The sequence below is a fragment of the Mastomys coucha genome, unplaced genomic scaffold (assembly GCF_008632895.1).
Source record: "Mastomys coucha isolate ucsf_1 unplaced genomic scaffold, UCSF_Mcou_1 pScaffold3, whole genome shotgun sequence".
NCBI classification, from domain to species: domain Eukaryota; kingdom Metazoa; phylum Chordata; class Mammalia; order Rodentia; family Muridae; genus Mastomys; species Mastomys coucha.
Window position 1 is genome coordinate 45,782,591 of NW_022196909.1, and position 10,807 is coordinate 45,793,397.

A 10,807-nucleotide genomic window follows, 5' to 3' on the forward strand; every position below is an offset into this window, starting at 1 on the left:
AAAAAAAAAAAAAAAAAAAAAAAAAGAGTTCATCATCCCTTATGTCAATATCTTTAAGAATTTTGAATCACTTTTTGTAATGTAAGAAACAGATTCTGTAACTATGACTCAACTTAGAAGCCATCAAGGTGGAAACAGCTTTGAAAGAATTCTGAAGTATTCCAGAATTTTCTTTTCAAAGAAAACACCAGAATTGTACATTAAAAAGGCATGTCCTTCAGCTCCTTCCGAATCGACCACTTGGCCGAGAATGTTCTAATATTTTTTAGTAGTGCCCATAATCTTCACTTCCTAACCCTGAATTGAAAGGTTAGACTCATTCTCTTGGTTAAAAGGACCTTCCAGGCAAGCCAATACATCAATAAAATTCCTTTTTAATAATGTCTGTGGAGTGAGTTCTCTTTTTTTTTTTATTCTTCTTTTTTATTTCAGTTAAAGTAAATATTTCTGCCTTTAGCTCAGAAAAGCACTTCAAGACGTATTTTCATGACGGGGCAGCTGCAGACTTCTGCGAGGCACAAAAGCAATTTGTGGTTTCTTCTGGTATCTTTCAAAAAACTGTTTAAATCTTTTAGAGGCTTGTAATAAGAATCTTTGTGGTGCACGTCCATGAAAAAATACACTATATATGATATATGTGTAAATAAATTATATATATTAAGATAATAATGCCACCGAGAAGGCGGCTCTCATTAACTCAACCTGGCTAGATACATGACCAGGTACGCTGGCTGGCCCCTCTGTGCGCAGTGGCAAGGGTTTATTTCCAAAATTTATTTGGCAGGAAGAAAAAAAAAATCCTTTTTACTATTTCCAAGCTGTTCAAAGCCTTCTTCGTAGTTCGCAAAAGGATGCATAACACAGGAATTCTTTGATGGCTTCAGTGTGCACACAAGAAAGGAGAGAGCTGACTACATGAAGAGATGTCTGTTGGACGCGTAACTTACTGAGATATCCTTTCAAGTTGGGGAGACGTGACATGCACATTCAAAGTTGCTGGTATCAAACTTCAATTAAAATCAATTCTTGCGCACATACATGCGCACGCGTGCACACACTCACACCCCACCACCACCACCACTCTGCCCATTCTCTCTCTCTTCTTCAGGCCATGCAGGTATACATGAAGATAGAGCACTCCTACATTAAAAAAAATACATACATAAACCAACTTAAAAGTTTAAACCAGGGCTGGAGAGATGGCTCAGTGGTTAAGAGCACTGGCTGCTCTTCCAGAGGTCCTGAGTTCAAATCCCCCCACCCACATGATGGCTCACAACCATCCATAATGAGATCTGACCCCCTCTTCTGGTGTGTCTGAAGATAGCTATAGTGTGCTTACATACTTAAAGTAAATAAAATAAAATAAAATAAGTTTAAACCATGGGAGGCAGAGGCAGGCAGATTTCTGAGTTTGAGGCCAGCCTGGTCTACAGAGTGAGTTCCAGGATAGCCAGGGCTATACAGAGAAACCCTGTCTCGAAAATCCAAAAAAAAAAAAAAAAGTTTAAACCATACAGAAGTATACACCTTTAATAGGGGGTGACATTGGGCAGGAGACAGAGCCACACATATAACAGAGGCAGAGTGAATCTCAGGCCAGCCAGAGAGATCCTTTCAATAAATAAATAATACACACATGATAAAGGTGGAATACATGCGGTTCAGCTCATTTAAAATTTTTCTTTTTGAAATTATTTCAATTAAGAGAAAAGGTTAAGAATACTACAGATTATTTCTACACACATACCCTTTTATTGTTATTGTTTTGTGTTTGTTTGACAGGGTTTCACTGTATAGACCTGGTAGCCTAGAACTCACTCTGTAGACCAGGCTGGCCTTGAACTCACAGAGGCCTCGCTGCTTCTGCTTCCCAAGTGCTGGGATTAAAGGGATGTGCCATCATGCCTGCTTCCCCTTTTATTTCTACATTTAATAGCTCTCTTATAGTTTTCTGTATTTTTTTATGTTCATTTTTCCATATGAGCAAATATATTACTTTTATAAATAATTTGAGATTGTGGGCAAAATGCATCTGTATGCCAAAACACTACAGTGTTTGTATCACAAACACAAGGATAGCCCTTACTTACCCTTAATTATCAAAACAAGCAAGTTAACATTATTAATATGGCCCAGTAATCCAGGTACCTTATTTATGCATTACTAATTGTCTCATAATGTCCTTTGAAGAAAATAATCTTTCCCCCCAATCCTGGAACCAATCCTCATGTGCTATCTAATACAAATAGGTCTTAGATGCAAACGAAAAGCAAATGGTTGCATAGAATATGTAGCCTAGTGCATAGAACTGAGGCTCTTCATGTACTGGAAAGGAATTCTGAGTATATTAAGTAAAAAGAAAGTATATCCTCAAAAGGATTAAAATGGTGTGGAGAGAGGGGAGAGAGGAGAGAGAGAGAGAGAGAGAGAGAGAGAGAGAGAGAGAGAGAGAGAGAGAGAGGAGGAGGAGGAGGAGGAAGGAGGAGGAGGAAGAAGAGGAAGAGGGAGAGGAGGGGGAAGAGGAAAAAAGGAAAGAAAAAGAAAAAAAAAGAAAGGTCCCAGTAGCTGTACAGGTGAGAACAATTCTCCAAACCAAATAGACTAGATCTGAAGTTGCTCTGAAGTTGCCACCTCTGGTGCCAGGGTACCTGCATCAAAATCTTTCTTTTTTTTTCTTTGTTTTTTTGTTTTGTTTTGTTTTGTTTTTTTGAGACAGGGTTTCTCTGTGTAGCCCTGGCTGTCCTGGAAGTCACTCTGTAGACCAGGCTGGCCTCAAACTCAGAAATCCACCTGCCTCTGCCTCCCAAGTGTCGGGGGATTAAAGGCGTGCGCCACCACTGCCCGGCTTACATCAAAGTTTGAACGGCAAATATCCTTGACTGTGGGCAATGCTATGAGTATTGATTGGCTATGAATGTTCCTAGAAACTAGACAATCAGCCCCCATCCTCACCTAATCCTGAGCCTGGTGGTGTTGTCTACCAATTCCCTCCTATATAACACTGGAAGGAATCTTGTTAAGAATCAGTCTGTTCTCAAATAAAAACAAAACAAAACAAAACAAAAAAATCAGTCTGTTCGCCAGGTAGTGGTGGCTCACGCCTTTAACCCCAGCACTTGGGGGGCAGAGGCAGGCGGATTTCTAAGTTCGAGGACAGCCTGGTCTACAGAGTAAGTTCCAGGACAGCCAGGGCTACACAGAGAAACCCTGTCTCAAAAAATAATAATAATAAAATAAAATAAAAATAGGATATTCTGCTGGGCATAGTGGTTTACATCTTTAATCACAGCACTCGGGAGGTAGCAGCAGGCGGATCTCCTTTAAGTTCAAGGTTATCCTGGTCAACATAGTGAGTTCCAGGACAGCCAGAGCTACAAACGGAGACCCAATTTCAAAAAAACAAACAAGCCAACAACCCAAAATCCAATCAACCAACCAAAACAAACTAAACCCAAAAGTGCATTCTGGCTAAGTGCATTCCGATGATACCTGGGATGTGATTTAGGCTTCGTTTTGCACCCACTAAGTGGGGGTGCACTTAGAGATGGCGTAACCAGGGCTCATAGCTATGGATAACATGCCCAAGGCCACACAGTTCGAATCAGCGGGACTGCGATTCAACCCTAGCAGTCTAGCCTAGGTTAGTGGAAGGCCTTAGTCTCAGCTGCCATTTCCCAAGCTTGCCAGGGGAAGACGTTGTCATTCCCATGGGTCCCTGACATAGCTGTGCTCATCTTGACAACACACACACTCTCTGGGCTTCCTCTGCTCACACTCCTTCTCTTCTCCAACTGTGGCATGCTCAAGGGATGTGGTGTTCAGAAGGGACAAAGTATAATGGTGAATGGTCAATCTATGAGACTGGTGGTCTTTGTAGACGGAATCCTGTTGGGGGACAGTTTCCAGCTCTGTATATTCAGGTGTTGATTTCTACGCTCACACATCTGTTTGCAGTGCAGATGTCGGCATCTCTGGTCTGCCTCAGTGTTATGTGAAAATTGTTCTTCACCACCTCTGATTGGTTAATAAAGTGCTGATCGGCCAGGAGCTGGGCAGAAGAGAATAGGGCAGAACTTCTTTTTTTTTAAGGTTTATTTATTTTATGTGTATGAGTACACTGTAGCTGTTACAGATAGCTGTGAGCCATCATGTGTGTGGCTGCTGGGAATTGATCTCAGGACCTCTGCCAGCCCCGCTTGCTCCGGCCCCACTCTGACGTAATTTACTGTAGCTGTCGTCAGACAGCACCAGAAGAGGGTGCCCGATCTCATTACGGGTGGTTGTGAGCCACCATGTGGTTGCTGGGATCTGAACTCAGGACCTTCGGAAGACCAGTCAGTGCTCTTACCCGCTGAGCCATCTTGCCAGCCCAGGGCAGAACTTCTAATCCCAGTCTGGGGGTTGGGGAGGGGGCGGACTGAGAAAAAAAGTAAAGGGGAGCCAGGTGGTGGTGGCGCACACCTTTAATCCCAGCACTTGGGAGGCAGAGGCAGGCGGATTTCTGAGTTCGAGGCCAGCCTGGTCTACAGAGTGAGTTCCAGGACAGCCAGGGCTACACAGAGAAACCCTGTCTCTAAAAAAAACCCCAACCCTTCCCCCCCCCCCAAAAAGTAAAGGGGATAAAGGGGAGAGAGCACGTGGATGGACCAGGAGGATTCGCCATTTGGACTCTGAGGAAGTCGGACATATTGAACTGAGAAGAAACCAGCCATGTGGCTGAATTCGGGTTAGAATAAGCAGGATGCTAAGTTGAGAGTCGGGGAACCAGCCTAGTGTATGGCTTATGCATTTATTCATAAATAAGTCTCTGGGTCGATATTTGGGAACTGGAGTGCAGGTGGACAAGCCCACAGTTACAAAGCCAAGGTGCTGAGACATCTTGCCTCTGATGATACATGCGCGAAGGTGTTGACTGGTTTAAGAGAGGTCTGAGGCCGGAGAGGGGGCTCAGTGGTTCAGAGCCCTCTCTCTGTCCCTTCAGGACCAGGCCATTTATCATGCATGGCAGCTCACAATCACAGTTCCAAGGGCAACTGGTGCCCTCTTCTGGCTTCTGTGGGCCCCTGCATAATATACATGGCTACATACACACACTCAGGCACATGCACATACCCACAAATACTTACAAAAAATAAAAAAAAAAGTTTGAGGCAACCTGGATTTCTATCAAAAGCAGATAGGAGCCGAGTCTGGTGATACACTCCATAAAACATACCTGTAGTCTCAAAAGACTTGTAAACTTTAAAAAGATAAACTTCAGGGGCTGGAGAGATGGCTCAGTGCTTAAGAGCTCTGCTGCTCCAGCAGAGGACCTAGGTTCAGGTCCCAGTACCGACATGGTAGCTCACAACTGTAACTCAAGTTGCAGAGGATCCACAGGCTCCTATGAGCACGTGGAACACATACAGACAAGCAGACACACACACACATACACACACACACACATATTTTTAAAGAAAGACTGTATGCAAACATACATCCCCATGCAATCACGTAAGGCACATGCATGTATAAGGAACAGGAAGCTGCTACACGGGGATAACATGGCAGCAATAGTTTCTGGTTTCCACTTTCCTAGAAATGTTCTGATGTAGCTCTTTGCAAGTCTCCATCTACTACTGTTCTTCCATAGTTCCCAAACATTGACAGGGTATGCAGAACTAAAAAGGGTTGGGACCAGGGCTCAGCCCACCAGTTGCCGTACGAGCTCGAAGGCCCAAGTCCGCTCCTCAGAAATCAATCCAATTCTGGCACAGTGGTGCTTAACTAAAATCCTGGCACTGGGAGGCAGAGCCAGGAAGACCCCCTGGGACTCATTGGCAGCCAGACCTGCTTGGCAAGCTCCAGGCTAATGAGACCCTACCTCGAAAAACAGGGTGGAGGCTGGGGATGGGGTGGAAGTGGGGCACGCCTTTAATCTCTGCACTCAGGTGGCCTAGGCAGGTGGACCTCTGTGAGTTCAAGGCCAGCATGGGCTACATAGTTGGTTCCAGGACAGCCAGGGTTATATAGAGAAAGCTGTCTCAAAACAAATCAGAAAACAAGGTAGGCACCTGGAAACAGCTTAGGTTGACCTCTTTAAGACGCTAACGTGCACGTGCTGTGGGCAGAGGGGATCAAGGCACTCGCTGTGTGACGGAACAGTTTTGCCTCCAGGGACAGGTTTCCCCTCTTTCTCATCACAGTTAACACTGGTGACACACAAAGTGGCACAGTTGTGGCCGGGCGGTGGTGGCTCACGCCTTTAATCCCAGCACTTGGGAGGCAGAGACCAGGTGGATTTCTGAGTTCGAGGCCAGCCTGGTCTACAGAGTGAGTTCCAGGACAGCCAGGGCTACACAGAGAAACCCTGTCTCGAAAAAACAAAACACAAAACAAAACAAAAAACCAAACTGGCACAGTTGTGATTCCAGCACCCAGGAGGCAGAGGTGGGAGGAGACAAAGGGCAAGGTCTCCCTCGGTTACACAGTTGGGGCCAGCCTGGGCTACATGAAATGGTCTCAAGGAGGTTAAGAAAAAAAGATGTGTGGAAAAAGATGCATGCAAAAAAAAAAAAAAAAAAGCTTTTAAGGGCTAGAGAGATGGTTCAGCAGTTAAGAGCACTGACTGCTCTTCCAGAGGTCCTGAGTTCAATTCCCAGCACCCACATGGTGGCTCATAACCATCTGTCATGGGATCTGATGTCCTCCCCTGGTGTGTCTGAAGACAGCGACAGTGTACTTACATACATAAAATAAATAAAAATAGCTTTTAAATAAAGAAAAGGGGTGTGTCAGGCTCTCATTATATCATTGCTTGCCCAGGAGACTGAGGAAGAGAGAGCGGAAAACGTCCTCCCAATGGTAGATGAAAGGGAAAAACCTCTCCAGACAAGGAAAGCAGTGACACCCCACACTTCCCGGAATGAAACCAGAACACCAAGAGCCCACCAGGTGCGGCCGTGAACTTGAGCTCTCAGGCTCCGAGCTGCCAGTGCTTACCTGGGAGAGCGACCGTCAGGAGCAGGAGGCAAAGGGAAGTAAATACACTGAAGCCAAGCTAAGCAAGTACAGGTTTATGCCTTTTATTTCCAAGAAATGACATCTTGTTTTCATAAAAAGGTAAATCAGACTCTCAAAATGCAGGCCGCCATCCACATAGGCACAGGGCACACCCCACTGTCCGAGGGTGCCTGAGGTATCAAAAACAATCAACGAACTGAACGCACACAACTCAACTCATTCAGTGTGGTCAGGCGGTCCGAGTGAAAGTCCCAGCAGCAGCTTAGACGGTGGCGGCAGCAGGGCCAGCACCATGGAAGGCCAGTGGTACAGAGTCCCTAACTCAGTCTCTGCAGCACATGCCTTCCAGATGACGTCCAGAGCAGCCTCAGGAATCCAGGGAATCCTCTAGAACACGCCAAGCTGCCATCCCCCTAGAGTCTCTCACACGTCCTTGGAACATGACCTTCATGACAGTCTCTTTGCTTTGAAGAGAAAGATAGAAGTGTGAAGGCTCCGTGCTTCACTTGCTCACATCCCCGTCCATCTTTGCCACTTCTGCCTGTTCTCCAGAGCCCTACAGTAAGGGGAGGACGCAAGCTTGGCCCTGGTGGAGGCTGGGCTGTGGGCTCAGGGCTCTGCCCAAGCAGCCTGCAGCAGCAAGAAGACCCCACTCGAGACAGCAAGTCTTCCCCTCATCCAGGACGGGCTCAGGAGTCACTGCTCCCCACACGAGACCATGCACCGTGTATATTTAAATGTGAGGTAGACCTACATTCAATGTCATCCCACTGCCTCTAGTTCAACACCTGCTTCTCTCGACTGTCTAAGGACGGAAGAGGGCTAACGTCGCTTGGGAAGGCTGGTCTTCCCGGCTGGTCAAGCTTTCCTGGGTGCTCCCACACAGATGGCGGCTTCTGATGACATGGCAAAGACCTCTCACTACAGGTCACTAAGTCAGGGAACAGCTCTGTACCTCTTTGCAGAAGGCAGCTTCTGCAATCACAAGGAGTCTGAGGTGCGTACTTTCTGGGTTACTCGTTCATCAGCCCACTAGCCCCAGAGCTGACCACCACAGGCCAGTCCTTTCTCCACTAGCTCCTGTGTTTCCACTCTACATACCCTGGACGCAGGCGCTCCCATGGGCGTGTGAGCCTGCAGGGAGACAGATGTCTGTGCATGTGAGCGTGGAGGCCGGTCAACCTTAGTCCCTTCTCAGCTGTCCACCTGGTTCTTTGAGACCCTCTTTCTCTCACCATGGCCTGAGGCCACTGAAGGAGCTCCCAGCAAGCGTCAAGGACACGCCTGTCTCCAGCACCCCAAGGCGGGATTGTAAGCGCCACCAAGCCCAGCTTCAATGGCTCTGGGAGTCAGACCTGGTCCTCATCTTGGGAGCACTCTGCCATCCCCCAGCCTTCTTGTCAACCCAAACTGTATTTGAGTTTGAGAAGAAGGAAAAGAGAAAGGAATTAAAGAGGACAACTCTTACTTTAAATAATGATGAAACCAGAAGAATGTGTCTAGTAATGTCTGCTAACTCATAGCCAGCAATAATTTTGCAAAGCATAAATTTTTAAAAAATCAAAAATGTACATCTGGGCATGGTGGCACTAGGGGAGGCTGAGGCAGGTGGATCTCTTTTGAGTTAGAGGTTAGCTTGGTCTACACAGCAGACCCTACCTCAAAAAACCATCAGTCCGAGAGGGGTGCTACACAGCCCTGCCCTGCAGTGCAAGCTTGCTGAGCCATTTCTGCTTGGGCACACAGTCCTAATCCTACATGCTCATTTCCTGTAAAGAGCAGTCTCTCAGGACAGGGCTCAGAGCGTCTGCGATCTAAAATCCTCTCCCTGGGACCTTTACTACATACCACCTGATGGTAGCCCACCAAGCAATCCTTTCTAAGAGAGGAGATGGGCAGCACCACAGAGACTTCGAGTCTAGGACCCTGGCTGTTTCTCTACACCACCTTCCTCTTAGCTAAACCTGGAGTTACCGGCCAGGCGGATCTTCCTAGGGGCCCTCAAATCCGGAACAGCACTGCTCACAGACTCACGGTGCTTTCTCTCCACATACACTCATCAGGAGCTTTAATTTAGGATTACAGGAGCAGGGGGACGGGAATGCAGTGTGCAGGAGCCAGAGCTGAGAAAGAACAATTTACTTCCACATCTTTGGTTTCCTATGCTGTCGCCTCCCGTGCTGGCCGAGGACCCCTATCCTCCAGCTATCTCCAGCCCTGCTTCTTTCACTTCAGAAACTCAGGGGAGTTGAGCACAGCACCTCAAGCCTAAGATCCCAACACTTGGGAAGTCCAGAGGGAGGCCGACTATGAGTTTCAGGCTGGCCTGCAGTCGGATTCTCAAACCCACCCTACAACCACACAGCACCAGGAGGAGAAGAGGAGGAGGAGGAACTGCCGAGGAAACAGTGTGAACATACTGGTGAACCAGTTAATTTCAGGGGAGCAGATGAAATAGGGGAGGGAGAATCTGACAGAAGAATGGTCCTCCCCTTACCATCTCCCCACAGGGAATTTCAAACCTTTTCCTTCAGAAAGTGCCCGCCACAGTGACCCCTGGTCCCAATGTCTCATTTGAATGTGCCATTCGCCACAGTGACTCCTGGTACCAATGTCTCATTTGAATGTGCCATTCGCCACAGTGACCCCTGGTCCCAATGCCTCATTTGAATGTGCCATTCGCCCCAGTGACCCCTGGTCCCAATGTCTCATTTGAATGTGCCATTCGCCACAGTGACTCCTGGTACCAATGTCTCATTTGAATGTGCCATTCGCCCCAGTGACTCCTGGTCCCAATGCCTCATTTGAATGTGCCATTCGCCACAGTGACTCCTGGTCCCAATGCCTCATTTGAATGTGCCATTCGCCACAGTGACTCCTGGTACCAATGTCTCATTTGAATGTGCCATTCGCCACAGTGACTCCTGGTCCCAATGCCTCATTTGAATGTGCCATTCGCCCCAGCTGCAAGTCTTCTTTTCTTCTGCTCTAGTCCAGCTTCCTAACACCCTCCTCTGTCCTCAAAGGCTAAGCACTCAGGAGGTGCAGCTCCCACTGCGACCTACAGATACCCAGCAGCCAGGGAAGCTGTGAAAGACCTGCCCTTGGAGAGCACACAACTTCTTCATAAGAATCAACCAAACCCTTGCCAGGTTCCAGAGCCTGAAAACTTTCTTTCTTTCTTTCTTTATTTATTTATTTATTCGATCTATTTGTTTGTTTTATTTATGCTTATGGGTGTTCTGCCTACACATATATGCACGCCACGTACATTCTTGGTGAAAAAACAGCCAAAACGTATCAGATCCCTTTGGACTGGAGTTACAGGCAGTTGCAAGCCAGCATGTGGACGCTGGGAATTGAACACAGGTCCTCTGCAAGAGCAGAAAGTGCTCTTGACCACTGAACTCTCTCTTCGATTCCAGATCCTAAGTTTTTTTAAAAATTCCCACGCACTAAGGAATAAGCCAGCTTTCAAATGGCACCAGAACACTCAAAGAGAGCTGGCATTTTAATGTAAAATTTTCTCTAACCCCCACATTGCAGCCCAACAAAGCTGCTGATGGCTCTGGCACAACTTTCCTTAAATCAAGACTTAGAACCTTCTGCCTGTCTAGAGAGCATCACAGAGCTGCACTTGCTGTGCTAACTGCAGAAAGTGGAACTGGCTGCCAGACGTGCTGTCAACAGGGTATGCAACAGGGAGCTGTTTCCTGAACAGTCACTCCTCCTGCCAGAGAGGCCTGGGGGTAGCCTGCCTAGCCTCTGCAGAGAGGCCTGGAGGTAGCCTGCCTAGCCTCTG

At 47.1% G+C, this 10,807-nt stretch overlaps 1 protein-coding gene across 6 annotated transcripts in view; it reads right to left on the reverse strand.

The window, feature by feature from the left end:
* Cmtr1 (cap methyltransferase 1) overlaps nucleotides 1–10,807 on the reverse strand; it is a 91,058-nt gene that overhangs the window by 59,353 nt on the left and 20,898 nt on the right. The window contains exon 8 of one of the 6 annotated variants that reach the window (XM_031348550.1): nucleotides 7,052–7,561. The exons of 4 other annotated variants lie outside the window; for them this stretch is intronic. In XM_031348550.1, coding sequence (XP_031204410.1) covers nucleotides 7,419–7,561 — 143 coding nt within the window. In that variant the 3' untranslated portion in view covers nucleotides 7,052–7,418. Of the gene's footprint in view, nucleotides 1–7,051; nucleotides 7,562–10,807 lie in introns of those variants that run through there. One more of the 6 variants, XM_031348551.1, reaches the window with a different exon arrangement.